Genomic DNA, 20119 nt, shown 5'->3' on the forward strand with positions numbered 1-20119 from the left:
CATATTTTTGATCAAATAAATACAACATTGATCAGCAAAAGAGATTAAAAAAACATTACAAATCTTAATGATCCCAAACTTTTGAACAGCAGTTCATATATGTAAAACAATGGGTTACAGGTTCAGTTGGCACCACAGTGATGGTGATTATCACCGGCAGAGATTGGTGAGGTTTTGTGAGTCTGGTGATCTGGATGACAATACTGAAAGTGTTTATCGGCTGCTGCTAGACGCTGATGAATCTACGCCTACACAGATCGAACAAAGCCCCAATCAGGCCACCGGTTCCAACCAAACATTTCTGTCAAAAACTTCATCCCTCATTTATCGACAGCTTAATCTCTCTCTTAAACAACAATTAGATACTAAAAAATGCTGTGTTGTGAGCGGAGAGAGAAAAAAAGACAACCATTTAGCATGTGTGGCCAGGTTAAGCTCAACATCTACCCTTAATGTTAAGTTTTTTGCTCATATAATAATGCTTTTAACCTAATGTAATCAAACGTATTGCCATACTGTTGCTCTAACAGAGTGGATCAAATTTAAATTCAGTGGCTCATATCATGTGAACAATAAGCAGAAACTATTATCTTTCTCTTAATAAATATGCAAATTATTTAGCGTTTAGGTTTTTTATTTAGATAATAAGTTATCATCTCTAGGCAACAGCACTCATTACATTTCAACAACAACTAGGATTAAAAAACAAACATTTATTCATTTAATGCTAAATATACACTAAATTGCAGTAAAAATGTACTTAAAAAACATTCTCACAAATTTGATAATATGGTAAGAATTTTTAAGAAACATTTAAAGTAATAAACTGTTACCTTACATAAAATAAAAATCTGTTAAACAAGCACATCTGTACATGCTGAAGCATTTTTATAGCTTCTTTGTCAGTCACACATTAAACCCATTGTGCACCTGAATGACAGTATCAAGAAAAACATTCAGAATGACTCTCCCCTCCATTTTTCTCCAACAGTTTTTTTTTTTCTTTTCAGGTCAGCCCTTTAGTAAAGGATGATTATTTAATATGATAACCACAAACATTTAAATAAAGACATCTCTGTATTTTCTTTTAAAAAAGACATCAAAACAACATGGACACAAACACATGTAATAAAACAATAATCAAGATCTTTTTGTCTTCAATATCCATCCAAATATAACTCTGGAGGCTCTAAGCAGCAACTGGGCAACAACTCTCTTTGACAGAGTATGTGTGGATGTGTATGTATACATCTCTCGAGTTCATAGAACAGTGCACATCAAGGGTGCACATGTTACTGGTTGCCAGGAGATGACGACAAGCTGCTACAGAGTTCTGCCTCAGAGGTTGTAGATTGAAATTCATGGGAAAAGCTTTCATTATAGGAAGAGTCTTCTTCAACTGGTGTGGCACGTCCTATACTATTACCCAAGCCAGAGGATATTGTACTGCAAAAAGAAACAAATATAACATAAAAAATCAATTCTACATAGATATTCATAGTTTAAGTTGTAATTTATGTATATATTAAATGTTGTTTGTGCATTATTTGAACCTACAACATATCCAAATGCACCTTTAATTCACTATTGGCAAAATGGCTATTCTTTCCCAACATCTACATACAGTTGAGGTCAAAAGTTTACATACACCTTGCAGAATCTGCAAAATGTTAATTATTTTTACCAAAATAAGAGGGACATACAGTCATGGCCAAAAGTTTTGAGAATTACATAAATATTGGAAATTGGAAAAGTTGCTGCTTAAGTTTTTATAATAGCAATTTGCATATACTCCAGAACGTTATGAAGAGTGATCAGATGAATTGCATAGTCCTTCTTTGCCATGAAAATTAACTTAATCCCGAAAAAAACTTTCCACTGCATTTCATTGCTGTCATTAAAGGACCTGCTGAGATCATTTTAGTAATCGTCTTGTTAACTCAGGTGAGAATGTTGACGAGCACAAGGCTGGAGATCATATGTCAGGCTGATTGGGTTAGAATGGCAGACTTGACATGTTAAAAGGAGGGTGATGCTTAAAATCATTGTTCTTCCACTGTTAACCATGGTGGACCTGCAAAGAAACACGTGCAGCCATCATTGCGTTGCATAAAAATGGCTTCACAGGCAAGGATATTGTGGCTACTAAGATTGCACCTAAATCAACAATTTATAGGATCATTAAGAACTTCAAGGAAAGAGGTTCAATTCTTGTTAAGAAGGCTTCAGGGCGTCCAAGAAAGTCCAGCAAGCGCCAGGATCGTCTCCTAAAGAGGATTCAGCTGCGGGATCGGAGTGCCACCAGTGCAGAGCTTGCTCAGGAATGGCAGCAGGCAGGTGTGAGCGCATCTGCACCCACAGTGAGGCCAAGACTTTTGGAAGATGGCCTGGTGTCAAGAAGGGCAGCAAAGAAGCCACTTCTCTCCAAAAAAAACATCAGGGACAGATTGATCTTCTGCAAAAAGTATGGCGAATGGACTGCTGAGGACTGGGGCAAAGTCATATTCTCAGATGAAGCCTCTTTCCGATTGTTTGGGGCGTCTGGAAAAAGGCTTGTCCAGAGAAGAAAAGGTGAGCGCTACCATCAGTCCTGTGTCATGCCAACAGTAAAGCATCCTGAGACCATTCATGTGTGGGGTTGCTTCTCATCCAAGGGAGTGGGCTCACTCACAATTTTGCCCAAAAACACAGCCATGAATAAAGAATGGTACCAAAACACCCTCCAACAGCAACTTCTTCCAACAATGCAACAACAGTTTGGTGAAGAACAATGCATTTTCCAGCACGATGGAGCACCGTGCCATAAGGCAAAAGTGATAACTAAGTGGCTCGGGGACCAAAACGTTGAAATTTTGGGTCCATGGCCTGGAAACTCCCCAGATCTTAATCCCATTGAGAACTTGTGGTCAATCCTCAAGAGGCGGGTGGACAAACAAAAACCCACTAATTCTGACAAACTCCAAGAAGTGATTATGAAAGAATGGGTTGCTATCAGTCAGGATTTGGCCCAGAAGTTGATTGAGAGCATGCCCAGTTGAATTGCAGAGGTCCTGAAAAGAAGGGCCAACACTGCAAATACTGACTCTTTGCATAAATGTCACGTAATTGTCTTTAAAAGCCTTTGAAACGTATGAAGTGCTTGTAATTATATTTCAGTACATCACAGAAACAACTGAAACAAAGATCTAAAAGCAGTTTAGCAGCAAACTTTGTGAAAACTAATATTTGTGTCATTCTCAAAACTTTTGGCCACGACTGTACACTTGATTCTTAATACTGTTTTGTTACCTAAATGATCCACAGCTGTGTTTTTTTTTTTTTTTTTTTTGTTAAAGATAGTTGTTCATGAGTCCCTTGTTTGTCCTGAACAGTTAAACTGCCCACTGTTCCTCAGAAAAGTCCTTCAGGTCACACAGACTCTGGTTTTTCAGCATTTTTGTGTGTTTGAACCCTCTCCAACCATGACTGTATAATTTTAAGATCCATTTTTCACACTGAGGACAACTAAGGGACTCATATGCAACTATTACAGAAGGCTCAAACGCTCACCGATGCTTCAGAAGGAAAAACAATGCATTAAGAGACAGGGGTGTAGACTTTTGAACCGTATGAGGATATGTAAATTTTTCTTATTTTGCCTTTTTCCCCATTTAGTACTGCTGTCAGAAGCTACAAAAGATACTTACATGTTCCACAGAAGACAAAATAAGTTGAATGTACCCTGATCATCAAATTCAAAATGTTTTCACCCACAGGCTCTTAATGCATAGTTTTTCCTTCTATAGCATTAGTGAATGTGGATTATTCAGGTAACAACTTTTGAACAGGGTCATTTTTATAAATTCAACTAATATTTACTCTTGTGGACTATATGTAAATGTCTTTTATGTGAAATCTTACTCAGGTCAATACTAAATTTTTGTGTGATTTTGGTAAAATAGTTAACATTTTGCAGATTCTGCAAGGTGTATGTAAACTTTTGACTTCAACTGTATGTATACAGTTATAAAGTGGGATGATTATATATGCATAAAACACCGAACATGCCAAATCGATCGAGTTTAAGCAATTTACATAATCTAAACAACACTGGGGAGGCTTAATGTACAGTGAGAGGCACACACCTTTCACAGTCTGAATCGCAGCATGTTTTGCTGTCTTCTTCTTGCTGCTGTTCCTCTATTGGGAAACGGGTACAGCTGACACATCGCTGTATTGCCTGTGCAACCGTGTAATGCGTCTGTCCCTGTGCACATGCGTCCATTTTTGCAATGCTCAGCTGTGACTGCAAGAACAGGTGCAGCAGACTGTCTGACAGCAGTAGTGGTGTCTGTAGAACACTAAACACAAACATTTAAATAAAAAAAAAACATCGAGTGTAATCATTTTTAGAAACTGGTGCTGAGGCTATTTAAAGAAGTCATTTAAAAACATTAAATGGATTTAATGACAAAATTGTTACATTTGAAAAAGAATATAAAAAAAAATTTAGAGGATAATAAAATAATAAAAAAATAAAAAGAAAGCAAATGAGAAAGATGCTATACAAAAAATGTATTTGAAAATGAATAAATAAACACTACTAATAGCATAGAAACCATACAATTCAACACAGATAAAATATTTTCAAATTAACATTTAATTTCTTGGGCAATTAATACTGTGTCAAATACATTAATTTCTATTTTAATGTGTATATTTTCTATTGTATTAAATAATGTGAAAATATATATTTTATGTGTTGAAATAAATGCTTTTAGTTAGAGTAAAAAAATCTATATGTATACACATGTATACATTATGTACATGTATTGCAGCAGCCACTAGATGGCAAAAACACTGCATTTCCTTCATTCCACTTTAAGATCAGTGAGAACTGACCAATATAAGACATCAAATGCATAATCAAGCTAATCATAAATGATGACAAAGAGTGACAGAAGAAACTCACGCCTCAAGAAACTGTTGCAGCCCCCGCATTCGTTGACTGATCTGGAATTCACTATTGAGATTGAAAAAAGGATTCCCTGGAGGGAGTTTTGGTAGCTCTCTATAGACAAAAAGGGAGAGAAACACTTATATCAGTAACAATCAAGTTTTTACATGCCGTTACTTGCAATAAAAACTCTTATTACTCTTTTTTGTTTTTAATTGTTAATAAAACTATAATATTGTCCAGAGTACACAGTCTTCAAATATGAAAGGGGTCATGAACTGCCTTTTTTTTTAATAAGTTTTGTACTGTTCTCTGAGGTACTCTTATAAAGTTTTCAAGATTTGTACATCAAAAGCATCATAATTTATTAGTATTAGGCTATTTTCTGTCCTGTTTGGATCAAAAATCTGATCTAATAGAGTCAACACAGCATCGTCTTTTAGTTTTAATCTTTCTGAAAACCCTGAGTCAAATTGTGCCTTGTATCTAAATTAATCTGCTGTAAAATGAAGTGAAAAAAGGACCAAGCAATCTGGAACTTCATTCAAAATAAAGTTCATCCACACTTTGGCAAAGCAGAAATGTTTTTCACAACTTGGCAATGCAGAGCATTTTGTTGTCTTTGGAGCCATCTTTATCGTTTGCTTACTTGTTACACACGCAAATCGGTAGGCGGGGCTAAACAGGCAGCGACGTAGAAGCAGGTGATGATCATCTTCTGTGGAGGCAGGGTTTAGCCCCACTATTAAATCATGAAGTGGCACATTCTACAACCTGACGTTTTGCCAGATTGGCTTCGATATAAACCGTTTTTAGACTAACGAGAAAGTTTTGAAACTTACAGGATATGTTTTTTATAGTACAATGACCTCTTATATGTAATAATTATGGTTTTCTCAGTTCATGACCCCTTTAAAATATAATTTTGTGTTGCCCAAAAGTGTGATATCCTTAAATATACTTACATGAGCAAAGCATTGTTCTGTAGTTTTTGACGCAGCCAAACAAACTCACTATACCTCCTTCTCACACAAGATGTCTTCTTTCGGAAACACATACTATTGGTCTATAATCAAGAAAAATATTGTATCAGAAAATAACATATGAACAGCAATATTCCCCAATAGTACACTCTTAAACATAAAGGTGCTTCACAATGCCATAGAAGAACACTTTTTGTCTAAATGGTTCCATAAAGAACCTTTAACATCTGAAGATCCTTTCTGTTTCACAAAAGGTTCTTTGTGGCAAAAGAAGGTTCTTCAGATTATAGAAAGGTAAGAAAGAGATGGTTCCTAAATAACCTTTGACTGAATGGTTCTTTGTGGAACCAAAAATTGTTCTTCTATGGCATCGCTGTGAAGAACCTTTTAAAGCACCTTTATTTTTAAGAGTGTAAGTGCGATGTAAATGTGTGTACTGCACTCACATGAAGACAGATCTCATAGGAGACATATGCGTGCCAGAAATCCTCCCTGTGTACCTGAGGATCTCGTACCCATACGCTTATAAACTCCTGCAGTTAGAGAAAAAGTAAGTGTTAGTGTTTATGATCAGTAAAGTGTTTCAAATTCAACAAGGAAGTGACTCAGCAGAGAGCATGCTTGCACTTTTTCTCATTACGAGTTACAGTTTTACCCCTTTTAAAGACCAGTTTGATTCAGACTCTGCCCTTTCACCTACATTTCATGCTAACCAGAGTTTGAGGGTATTTGGCAGATTTGTAATGTACAGTTGGAATTTCTCTCAAATTAACACACTTTGTTGCATCACAGCCAACAAACCCATTTGAGGTCAAGCAAAACACTTCCCTAAAAACAACTAACACATACAAGCCATAAAAGTTGCACCTGATCTGAGAGAGAGTCACCTTAATTGTTTTTGAATAAACACATCACAAAAGTTATTTTAATGCATGGGTAAGAAAAGAAAATCGACAAACAAATGAACTAAAAACAACATCAATAGGCACTGGTGGAATTATGTGTTAACAGTTTCCTCTTTAAAAATTCCAGACAAATGGAATGATGCAATAGCAGCTCATATACAAAGTGTAAATGAAAACTTCCACCCGAGATGCTTTCCTTTTCTTTCTCTGTACCAACAATCATGTGATCATTGATCACAAAGAATTTAAAGAGAGAAAAAAAAAAACTTTTAATTTTTTAATTGTAGCAAAACAGACTTCATTTGCATTCAAATCTAATTTATTCTCAGATCGGCAAATAAAACACCAGATAAGACTTAATATTTTACTGTTTACCCGCAGAGTCAAGGTTTTATCTAAAACATCAGTTTACTATATTGATAAAGACTACTGAGTCACACAAAGCAAAGCTGTAGATGAACAGAAAAGAAAAATGTGAAGGCGAAAAGAACAAAACACTGACCTTCTTCACAAGGTTTGTTTTTTCCATTTTAGAGACCCGACTGAAAAAAGAGAGATTGTTTGTCAGTTTGTTTGATTTTTATTGTCATACCAGCATATAAGCCTATTTCATGCCAAGATTAATGCATCTTAAAAGAAACAAATTGTAGTATGAAAAACAAGAACTGGCAAACAGACTGTCATTGTTGGATCGTTTTACTATTGTGTTGCTTGGATTGTTTCGTTTCTATTGCACTAAAACTAAAAAATGAGATTAGGAAATAATCTAAAAAACACCAGTGTAAACTGTGATTACAGATCTCAACAAGACAAAGACAAACATCATTTTGATCAATCTGCCATTAATCAATTTGCTACCAAACACTTCACTGTATAAGTGGTTAAACAGCAATGATGACTTTTCATAACTATTGAGCTGGGAAGCAAGTTGCAGTGATGAATGGCTAATGTCAGACATTAAAACAATAAATCAATCTTATGCTACAGCAAACCCAGATATTCTTTTTGCCTCCTTCAATGAAATCAGGCTTTGTTTTCCTGTGTATGCTTAGCAATGACATGCTAAGTAAGAGAGAATCACTTCTAATGGTGAACTATAAAGCAGATCAATTTTCCTGAATCCAAAAATGAAAGTCCCATCAGCAATAGTCCACACAAACATGCAATCAGTGACTTTCATCCATACTCAAACTAATTCACTTTGGTGATAACTTAATTAGTTGACTGGGAATCCCAGAGTAATAGGCCAGCAAACAACAAGATACCCTGAGCACCTTGGACTGAATTTACAAGATCATGGCTAGTTTGACCTGGTTTTGGTGATGTTTTACATATATTATATGTAGACTTTATGAGACGTTGCTTCAAAACATACATTTAGGCAACAAAAGGACACTTTGATTGACTATATAGGAATAGTATATACCTTTCATAGTTTAGAAAACCACTTAAAACTAATGACAAAAGAGAAAACGCATAGTCTAAACAGCTTTTTTTTGTTTCTTTCTATTTTGATGGAGTATTTAATTACTTTGACACGTGTTTTAATACTTGCTTCTAAAATAACAAGCCTAACTAGAAGGTTAAGTTTTATATGTTGCAACCAAAGCTGGAAATGTTCGAAGAATTGTATTAAAAATGTATATTAGAAGCAGCTACAATTTTCATTCAAACCAACGGCAGCTTTATCAACAACACAAAAGTTTACTCTAGTGTTTAACAAAAGTTTACTCTACATCCGCTCTATTGTTTCGTCATTATATGTTTTTATATCTTTTCATGTTATATTGGGATAGGCCACGTTAATTTTTTGTTCTCACCTTTTCTGTCGTGTTGTGTATTTCTGCTACCGCGGTCCAGGTGCTCCTGGGACTGATGTGATTGAAAGTGGCAAACAAGTTCGCGTGTGGGAAATGAAAGTCTTTTTGACTCGCAGTAAATGATGTGCGCATGCGCTGCCTTCTACCCTTTATTTGTTTGTGCTTGTCATGTATAATATCAGTAGGTGTGTGAGCATTACACCCAGTTAAAAGTTATAATGATTACAAATTATTTTTACATAATAATAAACAATATGTACGTTGGTACTGATTTGGGATTTTTTTAAAAAGAAGTTAAAGTAGTGATCAGGTAGACCACTATCGGTGACTTCTTCCACCTAAACCATTGGGCTTGACTGAGGCTTGGTATTTAGAGACCCTCTTAATAAATAGGCTAATAGCTGCTGTTTTAGAGAAATGTTACATGGAGTCAGGGGCCAAGTCATCAAAAGTAATCTGATCGGATTTTGTCAATGGGATTGGATCAAATCTTGAAAACGGGTCAAAAAGGGGGGGGAAAAAAGATTCTGAATTCGAATTAGATCACAAAATCCAACCTTGGTTTTTAAATCTTCAGTATGTATTGTTTAAAACGTTTTAGTAAAATTGGGATACTTTTGGTCCAAAAACTGGATTATTCTGATCCCAGCAGGGTGGGTTTCAGGAACAAAAATGTAATAAAACTTTAAAACTGGTCCAAAAAATACAACATTTTAATATGTAATATATCCCCACATCTGTCAATATCAAACAAAAATATTATATTTTTTTTAAATCACTGATTGTAAACTAGATTGCTGCAATCATCAGAGATGGACCAGTGAGAAGTAATTATTTGTGTAAACGCAATGCAAAACTAGAATGCAAAACACTGTCTTTTTTCCCCATCTCATTTTTTTTTTTATCACCATGTCCAAAAGTAAGATGATCTGATCCTAGATAGCAAAAAAGGTCATTCTGATTCAGATTAAACTTTTTGAACAACTGGGCATAATTTGTTAATCTGTATCTTGAAACTGTTTTTGTTGTTGTTTTTAAATAAAAGATTAACTATATAAATATACGATGATAAGCTTCCTTCCTAATACACCCAGAACCTACTGGTGCTAAGTTACAAAAATGGATCATTCAGAAATCATAATGGTTATGATTTAACCAAATGACCATGTAAACAAAAAACTTCCTGTTCCTGCTTGCCATTGGATATCCTTCTGAGGGATCACAGTATTAAACACAGGTAGCTAGTTTATTTTTTTACCAGTGTCTCCAGTCATTTCAGTCTGACCTGACAGTAAACCCACAACAGATGTAAAGCATTATTACTCATAATAGACGTCATTTAGACCAACATATAAAAGTATTGAACAGGCTAGTGAAGAAGCAAAAATAGCAAGTAATATAATCTTGTAAGAAGAAATAATTGTGTCTCTTTTTATCGTTTCAGTTTCATTTTACAATGTTCCAGAATTTTAGAAGGTAAGTCACACTGACAGTTACCACAACCTGCGGTCTGTGGCACATGACAGCTTACCACAAGATGTATTTTCCGCATTTTAAAAACACTACATAAACATTCCCTTGGAAGTGTTTAAAACTGAGCAGAATGTTTGCTATTTTGCAAAATCATTCTCCAAACACAAAAAAATACAAATCTTCATATAGTGTTAACAAGAAAATATATATTTTTACACAGACTGTTGCTATTTACTATTGTGTACACAAATATGTTTCATAATTGCATATATATATTTTTTTAATTTTTCAGTGTGCAAATTATCCCTATGACGTTCACTAATTATTATAAAATCTGATTATAATAATAAAAAGGTGTATTATTCTAACAATAGCATATTTACTGATGCAGATATTTATTATACTTAGCATATTTCATATAGCTCAGTGTCCTCAGTGCGAAATAATGGACCTCAAAATCATATAGCCATTGTTGGAAAGGTTTAAATATAAAAATAAAAATAATGCTGAAAAACAACAGAATCTGTGGGACCTGAAGGACTTTTCTGAAGAACAGTGGGCAGTTTAACTGTTCAGGAAAAACAAGAGACTCATTAACAATTATCACTAAACAAAAAAAGCTGTGGATCAATCAGGTAACTTTTGAACATGGTCATTTTTATAAATTCCACTATTATTGCTACTATGTAAATTTAATTTATGTGAAATATCTTATTCAGGTTAGTACCAAATAAAAAATAACATGCATTTTGTATGATCCCTCTTTGGTAAAATAATTAACATTTTGCAGATTCTGCAAGGTGTATGTAAACTTTTGACTTTAACGCTACAACACTTTCATATTTAACATAGCTTTTACCTTTTATTGTCTTGGTCCTCCATGTTTCGATGTGCTTGGCTGGTTTTCAGTAGTTGGCTACTTACAATGTTCCTCTCCTCAGGCAAGAGTTGACTGCTCTGGTGCTCTCCAAGTTTCTTCTGTTTATTTGTTGACATAGTCGATCACATGAAACATTCAGCTTCTCTTCAGCTTAATTCTGCTGGAATTAGTTACAGAAAAGCAGCTAAACATGCACATCTACTAATGTATTTTCTTACCCTTTCAGAAAAATCCACTGTTAAATGAGACCCGGTTTACACCACATATATATACTTATATAGGACGGGATACATGGGTAGCCCCATTGGGTGTAGTGTGTACAAGTCAAAATTTACATACAAAAGTTGTATAACTTAAGTCATGCTTTTTACTTTTTCCTTTAAAAATTGTTTCCCCATGGTAATATTTCACTAAAGTAGCAGTTTTGGCTCTGCATGGTTAAAATAGCCTGATGATCTCCAAAATATATCTGATTGAAGTCTTTTATAATGATAATTTACTCAAAGGTCCAGTAGGGTGGAAAGCTGGACTTTTACCTATCAATACCATACCCTGTGTCATAAGACACTCCCCCCCCCCCCCCCTCCACCGTGTCTACCTGTTATTTAAATACACATATACATCAGCCAACAAGTATCAATGCAGTTTTATTATCACCATAAAGAGTTTTTAGTTCTTCACTTTACCTGCTTATTTCAGGATGACATTACAAAAACAGGTTCTTGGGAGAAAAAAAAGAAAATGCCTCAGAACTCAAAGTCCATCTCCATGCTGCTAATCTTTGTCATGAGACCTGCAACTAGCTAAGTAAATGGTAATAAATGTGTTTTCTATGGTCATGGTCTGACAGTGCACTTATATTGTTTTGCATTCTCTTGTTTGTTTCAGGATATCATCAATGAATAAGTCAGGTTGTGCATGACTGTCATGACTTTTTTTTTTCAATTTGATAACATGCCTCCCACAACCCATATCACATATGTATGTTTGTTTCTGGAATTTCCATGATGTGCAACTGTAATTAAAATTAATAGGATACAATCTAAAGAAGTGTACAAATAGAAAGACACACCACCTGCATCCTGCGTCTGATAAAGTGTACAGAACATGAACTCATGAACTCTAACCAGAGAGGTCAGGGATGTAATGACATTATTGGTCACATTGCTTTTTTTCCATGGTTAACAGACTGTCTGTGTGTATTTTAGATATGCACAATATATATCTAACAAATTCCAGCTAATGCTCTGGACAGCAGTTTCTGAGATGTGTGATTGACACTCAGAAATATTAAAAGAGAAACCTCCGAAAGACAACCCCAAATATGCTATAAATGAAAGATTCTGGCTCTGGAAAATTTATGACTCAACTTAATTGTGCAATTAAATATTTATAGGTCATTTGTCGCTCTGATTACAAAATGTGGGCAATTCTTTTAACTACTTCCTAATTCTCAAAATGACTGTAGATGATAAGCATTTTATGCTTTGAACAGAACTAGGGCTGTCAAACAATTAATCACGATTAATCGCATCCAAAATAAAAGTTTATGTTTACATACTAAATGTGTGTTTACTGTGTGTATTTATTATGTATATATTATAAATACACACACATAGGGGAAAGTGGGGTGATTTGTGCCAGGGGGGGGAAGTAGTTCCACCCCTTGTTTCTAGAAAACCATAGAAGAAATTGGTCATGTGACCACATACTTTTGTAGAGCCATCCAATTTACCCATCCCCCCAAAAAGAGAGACACATGGCATGAGGGCTAAGCACATTTTTGCTCAAAAAACTGTTTTTTGCCTTTCAAAGTAAAATTTATATAATCAAGGTTTTTTGATTGTTGCATCTGAACAATTATAGACAAGTTTGAAAATGTTTCACACATGTTTTAGTGCTTTATAGGCTACACAGTGAGTCTATACAGTTAGCATAATGTTAGCTCTAAACTGCGGGATCATGCTAGTCTTTCAAAATTGTCTGTCTGGGGTAATTTGTGCCAAAGGGACAGGGTTAAGTTGTGCCTGTGGGATGTTAAGAAATAGTCCAGATCTAGACCATCTAAACCAGGGCTGACCAACCCTGTTCCTGGAGATCTACCTACCTGCTGACTTTAGTTCCAGTCCTGCTCCAACACAGCTGTCTGTAATAATCACATGCTACCTAAGAGATTAATTAACTGGTTCAGGGGTGTTTGATTAGGGTTGGAGCTGAACTTTGTAGGATGTAGATCTCCAGGAACAGGGTTGGACATGCATCCCTGATCTAGACCTACATACCCACAGGCAGGGGCGCCGCTAAGGGGGGGAAAGTTAGGACAATTCTAAGGGCCCACGCCCTTTAGGGGCCCCCAGAGATCTGCTTTGGTGTGGTAGGGGGGGCCCAACCTCATATTTTGTCATAGGGCCCAAAATTGCGAGCGGCGCCCCTGCCCACAGGGGATAATCTGTGTGAAAAGATGAGCGTGCCTCATCAGTGTTTGATTTACCTGCCGTTTGTTTTAAGTGGCCTAAGTCACAATGGGATGTTCAGAAATGTTCATAAGAAAGTAACTTCTTTCCTATGTTACATAATTGACAGACAGCGTTTTGTTGACAGAGAGCGTTCTAATGATTCACAAATATCATTTATTGTGTATCTGAGTTTTTTAGTGTTTTCTAAAAAAGTAGAAAACATGACATGCCAATAGTTTAATAGGGTAACGATATCTAAATAAACCTTAAATGAGCAATTTTGTATTGAATTTGTCTTGATTTTATATAGCATTACATTTCATGACATTAAAATGTTCTTTTTAACTTAAATAATCACTGGCACAATTTACCCCAATGTATTCATCCCAAAGGCACAACTTACCCCGCACCAGGGGCAAGTTGTGCCACGAGACCACTTTTTTCCTGAAAGCTATAATTCTGAATCAGTTTATTTCAGATCCAAAGTTATTGTTCCAGGGGATGCACCACATCCTGAAATATATGGACAAATTGGAGGGATTACTGTCATGGCTTCACTATAAAGTCACTTTGAGTAAAAACTGGCACAACTCACCCCACTTTCCCCTACATTTATAGACTTAAAAATACTTATATGTAGGGATAGTTATACTTGTATTTAATTTAGATTATATATAGAATTATAAATATTTTATATATAAATCTAAAACATTTTTCTTTAATATACGTTTATATGTGTATTTATTTATACATAATATATACACACAGTACACACATTAAACAGGAAAGGGCGCAATATTTTGACACACTAAAGTTAATAGGTGGTAACGATATGTATGAGCAGTATTAATTAAGATTAGCCTAATATTTCACCTACCTGACCATAAATGATAAGAACAAACATGAATGTTGTCAAGATTCTCGCTCTGAAAATCCTGGTTCAGTTTGGCCATCCACAAATGCCTTTAGTTCCTCAGACAGTTTTTTTTTTCTTCTACTTGATTTGTTATAACTTCTGGCAGTCCAAATGTTTTTATCGAACAGTCTGCTGGATTAGTACAACTCAAAACATAACAATAATTGTCTATTTTCAGTAGCAATATGCGAGTTTTGTTCGGTTGAGTGGCATTGTTTACGTTTATTGCCGCCAATGGGGTCGATTGATGACGCGTCGTGAAAATACTATTTGTACAAAGGAACAACCCCGCCAAAAAACTTAACAGGAAACAGTACAACATCATACGAGTGAGGTCGTACGAATTCGTAAAAATCAGCCACTTCATAAAATATACAAATTGGCCGTCACATAGCATTGCAACACATGATAGCCTACGCAAAAATACGTTCTTTTGGAGCCTATTGAAAAAGAAAGTGATACACGGATGCAAACTTTCACATTACTGTGCACACACTCAAATTAACTCTTTCCGAAAAAGACTACTTATTCACATGACGTTGGAAAACAGGCAACGCAGAAGAGAGACTACCCACAAAAGCAGTCAGAGTGGAAGCAAATGCACTGTGAAATAACTATGGGAAACACACTCTTTCTCATTGTTCATCATTAGTTGGTAGGGACAGGGAGCTTCAGTTAAAATGCACTGTTATTACTGCAAAACAGGTTTGACCTACAAAACAGGCAGACGAGAACGGTGGTACTTTTATTTTGTAGTTTTTAGGAGGTGTGTAATCATAACACAAGGATCAAATAACAAGAGTGCAAAAATGTTTTGTGAACAGGAACATTACAGGTTTTCTCATTTAATACAAACATGGAGGTAGATGTATTATAAAATGCAAAAATTAAAAAAAAATTGCTAAAAATCTACTCACCCTCAGGTTATTTCTTCATTTGTACAGATTTGGAGAAATTTAACTTTTCATCACTTGTTCACCAATGGATTCTCTCTAGTGAATCGATCAGAATGAAAATCCAAACATGATAAATCAATTCAAAAATAATAAGACAACTGTAGTCCATCAATCAATGTCTTTTGAAGTGAAAAACTATGTTTATAAAAAACAAATTATCATTTGCAGTGTTTTAAATTATTTAATTAATTGCTTCTGGCCAAAATACAAATACATAATAAGGTCCATCTCCAGTGATTCTCTCACATCACTATCCATTGCTCATATTTGTTTAGAATGGTTTTGGACTGTTTAATCTATGCATATTTCTCTCCTGGTTCAGTCAGCTTTCAAAAGCAACATTATGGATAAAGGACTCTCATTTTAGCCACAAGAAATGGCTTAAGGTTGAAAATATTTTGATGAATTTATTACATAGAGTCGTGTTTTACTTGTGATGTTTTATCAGCTGTTTGGACTCTTTATTCTGGTGGCACCCATTCACTGCAGAGTATCCTTTGGCGAGCAAGTGACAATGTTAAATTACCCCACATCTATTCTGATGAACAAACGCATACATCTTGGATGGTTAAGGGAGTAAATTTTCATTTTTGCATGAACCATTCCTTTAAAAGTAGTTCCAAAGTCTCTCAAAACAAAAGAAGTCATACCATTAAACCAGTTTTTTTGGCATGTAGTGGAAAACAGCTCACTATAGCATACCACAAATATGAAAGCATACTGCATGCCAACAGCCCCAAGAAAACACTTTAGTAAAGGTTCTTTATCCATAAATGTCAGACATCCGTGTTGGATATTTAAGACACATGCAAGCAGATTAAAAGCAGGCATATAAACCTTTATTGAACTAAAAAATAAGAAATATTTACACAGACATTTACATAAACAGACAATTCCAATATTCATGTAAACAAGAGTTAAAAGGAAAAACTACTACGATAAATGACAGCATTGCCCACCAAAAGAAACTATGAACATGAACAGAACACAATTTTGGATCTTACTGAATGACAAGATCAGCAGAAGAAAAGCCAGTGCATTAATGAACAGCACTGCGGTGACACCTAGTTCAAACGAGCAGTTAAAGCGCCCTATATAGTAACCCTTAAAAACACACTCATTTCATTTGTACATACTTTCATTGGTTCACTACAGTCATGCACAAAGCTTCCTGCCAAACTTCAATACATTTAAAAAAAAAAAAAAAAATCCTCCACTGTCAGGCTATCAACACTTCTGCTAACACTGTACAGGTGGAAGACACTAAAGCACAATTCAGCGAGATGTGGGGAGCTATTGTTGCTCATCCTCAGGACAGGAATGCCAAGTTAGTCTTTCCTCATAAAAGGCGATGACTATCTGTGGGCAACGGGTGTTTGCCTCTTTTGCAGGTACCAGGTCTGCCTCATCAGAGTCTTTCCTGTGAACACAAAACATATCTCTGGTTAAAATGCTACAAGATAAGAAAACAGACTATGTAACATGACAATTAGATTAGGAAGTGGAGTGTTGCACTTCACAAGCCTTTATCTTGTGTCTCTGAATCAGGAAGGCTTTGCATGTGGGTATGCTGCCCCCTACAGGCCTTTTAGAAGCATCTTAAAGACACAGTTTACTCAAACAAATTCACTCATTACTTACTCACCCTCTTGTTGTTCTAAACCTGTATGACTGACTCTACTGAACACAAATGATATTTTGAAGACAGCTCTGGTTCCCATTGACTTCCATTGTATATTTGGTCAATACAACAGAAGGTCAAAGGAAAATGAAACTTTATTTTCCAACATTCTTCAAACATTTTATTCAAAATACTTTCACAGAAAAAAAAGTCATACAGGTTTGGAATGACAAGGGTGAGTAAATGACAATGCCATCCCTTTTAAGGGATAATTTCTTTATGTTTCAAACCTTCATGGCTTTCTATTGTGGAACACAAAGATATTTTGAAAAACATGTTTTATTTTTCATCCATACAATTAAAATAATTGAGATTGAGTTTTGGACCCCATTAACTTTCATTATCTGGACAAAAACAACTGAAACATACTACAAAGTATCTTTTGTGTTCATCAAAAGCAACACAGGTTTGGAGCAACCTGAGGGTTGCTATGAATGTATACTGCTAAGGTTATGTTCTTATTTCCAATCAAATATATCAGAAAACTACATGGTTTTCTTACCACTTCATGAGGAACATAAGCTCTCCACTGCTATCAGTCGCCCCAATGATCCTCTCTGGCTCAAGGTTTCTTGCAAACCCTCTTGGCTTGTCAGACTGGAGCAAAAACAGTTTTACGTAAGTCAGTTTTATCAATAGCCAATGCTAAAATCAAATCACTAAAACTGATGACACAACTTTACCATTTCCTTCTTTCTCTTGGCCTTGCTCTCCTCCGATTCTGGTTCATCAGTGGAGGATTTTCTTTTTACAGCTTCTGGCTTTTCCACCACTCCTTTCTGAGACTCCAGGAATGCAGAAATTAGTTCAGGGCAGTCCAAATTCTCTTCAGGCTCCCAAGTGTTGTCAGCCCTGAAGAAAATTGTTACAAGAAGATATCTTGTTAATTTCATTGCACACATTAAAATGAAGACCCAAACCAACTGTCCATTATACCTGCATGAGAAAACAACAACAACAACAACAACAAAGTACTCACTCTGTGAATCCTTTCCACTTTAGGAAAAACTCAACTTTCCCATTGACCACTCGCTGGTCGATAACCTTCTCCACTACAAACTCCTCAACCTCCTGAACTTCCTTCTTGGATTTTCCTCCCTGTTTCTTACCCATGTCGATCTGAAATGCACAAAAGAATAATGATAAACCAGAAAACAGATGACTTCGGTCAATTCAAACTTAAATGAGTATGATTTACAGAAATGCTCCCTTTCGAAATAAAATAGTAAAAAAAAAAAAAGAAAGGTTCCAAAGAAGTTGCGTATTTATGACTTGCAAATTATGCTAAAATGAAAAATGTTAGTACATTTACTGAGAGACGAGTATGAGACCGTTTATTAATGCTAATATAATTCGCTGAAGCACTTACGACTAAGTTATCTCAAAGTCGACTTAGCACGTTACTGTGCTAACATGTTAACGAGCTAACGTAACTACGCATGCATGAACAGGCCAAAGGCCTGAAAACAATTCAGACTGCATTTAGAAATGATTGCTTTTTGATATTTTCGGATAATCTTACTGTTTGGATTAGAGTCTGACTTTTCACAAAATCGTAGCTTGCGTAATATTCATTATAACGCGCGGGTTTAAATAGCAAGAGTTAGCTTACGTGCTAGTTAGAAAATGCATACACTAAAAACTAAAATATAACGTTGTTATACGTCATCGTGCAAGCATGCATTCTACATCTATGCAAATTTAAACAACTAAAAAACAGATTTAAGAAAAATACGTATTGCATAATTGAGGTTGCAGCATTCTAAAAGCAAACTACAATGGACGGCGAAGCAGCACATGCATGCGCGCGAAAACTCACCCTCACAAAGGAAGTGGGCTAAAATGTGAATTGCAGAGCTTCACACTTGCCGACCTGCAATCAACTGCGACGAAAATATATCACGCTTTATCAGAACACGAAATTTTAAAACTTTTACTCTCTTGGCACACTATAAATCAATGAAACAGAAGTGGACTGAGGCTCGACGAAGGCCAGCCTGAATCTAACGCGAGGACGTAAAGCCACGCCTTGGCGCAGTTACGGAGTGTCCAATGAGGTTTTTCATAGGGCGGAGCATCCGTGTTTTTCAGAAGAAGAAAAAGAGTTTCACTCGCTGGTAATGCAAAATAACGCGATTCAGTACATAATCAGTGTTGGGGAGAAATATAATCAGATGACTTTTTTCAAGTAACTAAAGTAACGCATTACTTTTTAATTTACAAGAAAATATCTGCGTTACTTATACAAATAAAGTCTCCTGACCCTATGTTAAGAGAAATTGAAAGGACAGGGGCATTGTGTGCGCTGTGCAAATATGTTACTTTAGTTCTAGTCTAAATGTGAACATGGATTAATTAATCTCACTCAGAATTCATCAAAATGATTTAAAACAATGAAATGCTCAGAATATGATGCAAAACTGCATTAATTAAATATGTTAAATAACACAAATATCCTTTATGTACAGTTGCAATCAAAATTATTCAACCCCCTTGACCTGCAAGACATTTTGCTGCAGAGAACAAAATTTTGTGAAAACAATTAAACAAAGGCATCAGTACACTATTAGAGAAAGTTTATTCATACACATTTGAGTAATTTTGAGAATGTAAGTTGATGACTAATGAAAGAAAATTAAATTGGCTCTAAATGTTCATGTTCAAAATTATTCAACCCCCAAAAGTAAAATCTGGTGCAGAATCTTTTATTCTTTAAAACTAGCAATAAACACTGCTTGGAAGTATTTAGAAGCTCTTGTCACCTCTCTACTGCATTCTTGGCCCATTCCTCGCCTGAAAAAGCTTTTAGACCACTGATAATATTTAGTTTCACATTGCTACTGCTTTCTTCAAATTCAACTAAATATTTTCAATGAGAATTAAATCTGGAGACTGAACAGGCCACTCAAGAACATTCTGTGACTGATCCCTGAACCAAGCTTAAGTAGATTTGGATGTTTACTTTGGGATGACTGTCCTGCAGGAAAGACAATTGATTAATAGCTTCAGCCTTTGCACCAAAGGCATCACAATTCTTGCAAAAATGTCCTGATACTTCAAAGAATCCAGGATGTCCTTCATACAGTCATGTTTTTTACTTCCTGCTAAAGTAA

General features: G+C 35.5%; 2 protein-coding genes across 2 annotated transcripts; both read right to left on the reverse strand.

Annotated features, from left to right (window-relative positions):
- Positions 1–629: 629 nt before the first annotated feature.
- Positions 630–7362, reverse strand: snx10a (sorting nexin 10a). Its single transcript, XM_073822419.1, has 6 exons — positions 7327–7362; positions 6366–6452; positions 5902–6002; positions 4952–5050; positions 4125–4340; positions 630–1446 (listed from the first exon to the last, which is right to left on the reverse strand). Exons 1-6 carry the CDS (start codon positions 7351–7353, stop codon positions 1293–1295), a joined length of 684 nt encoding a protein of 227 aa, XP_073678520.1. The 5' UTR covers positions 7354–7362; the 3' UTR covers positions 630–1292.
- An 8780-nt stretch (positions 7363–16142) lies between these two features.
- Positions 16143–19022, reverse strand: cbx3a (chromobox homolog 3a (HP1 gamma homolog, Drosophila)). The gene is made up of 5 exons (XM_073821709.1): positions 18826–19022; positions 17986–18125; positions 17690–17858; positions 17509–17603; positions 16143–16745 (listed from the first exon to the last, which is right to left on the reverse strand). The coding sequence occupies exons 2-5, from the start codon at positions 18117–18119 to the stop codon at positions 16619–16621; spliced, it is 525 nt and encodes a 174-aa protein (XP_073677810.1). The 5' UTR covers positions 18120–18125; positions 18826–19022; the 3' UTR covers positions 16143–16618.
- Between the last annotated feature and the right edge of the window lie 1097 nt (positions 19023–20119).

Source organism: Garra rufa, chromosome 17 (genome assembly GCF_049309525.1).
Source record: "Garra rufa chromosome 17, GarRuf1.0, whole genome shotgun sequence".
Lineage (NCBI taxonomy): Eukaryota > Metazoa > Chordata > Actinopteri > Cypriniformes > Cyprinidae > Garra > Garra rufa.

What these genes read in the sequence shown, in the direction of transcription:
- snx10a (XM_073822419.1), bottom strand. Translation starts at nt 7,353, where the DNA reads ATGGAAAAAACAAACCTTGTGAAGAAG. An exon ending in AAACAAACCTTGTGAAGAAG is followed by an intron (nt 6,453 to 7,326) that starts GTCAGTGTTTTG and finishes CTCTAACTGCAG; the next exon opens with GAGTTTATAAGCGTATGGGT. An exon ending in CAGAACAATGCTTTGCTCAT is followed by an intron (nt 5,051 to 5,901) that starts GTAAGTATATTT and finishes TTTTGTCTATAG; the next exon opens with AGAGCTACCAAAACTCCCTC.
- cbx3a (XM_073821709.1), bottom strand. Translation starts at nt 18,119, where the DNA reads ATGGGTAAGAAACAGGGAGGAAAATCCAAGAAGGAAGTTCAGGAGGTT. An exon ending in AAGTGGAAAGGATTCACAGA is followed by an intron (nt 17,859 to 17,985) that starts GTGAGTACTTTG and finishes AATTTTCTTCAG; the next exon opens with GGCTGACAACACTTGGGAGC. An exon ending in CCAAGAGAAAGAAGGAAATG is followed by an intron (nt 17,604 to 17,689) that starts GTAAAGTTGTGT and finishes TTTTTGCTCCAG; the next exon opens with TCTGACAAGCCAAGAGGGTT.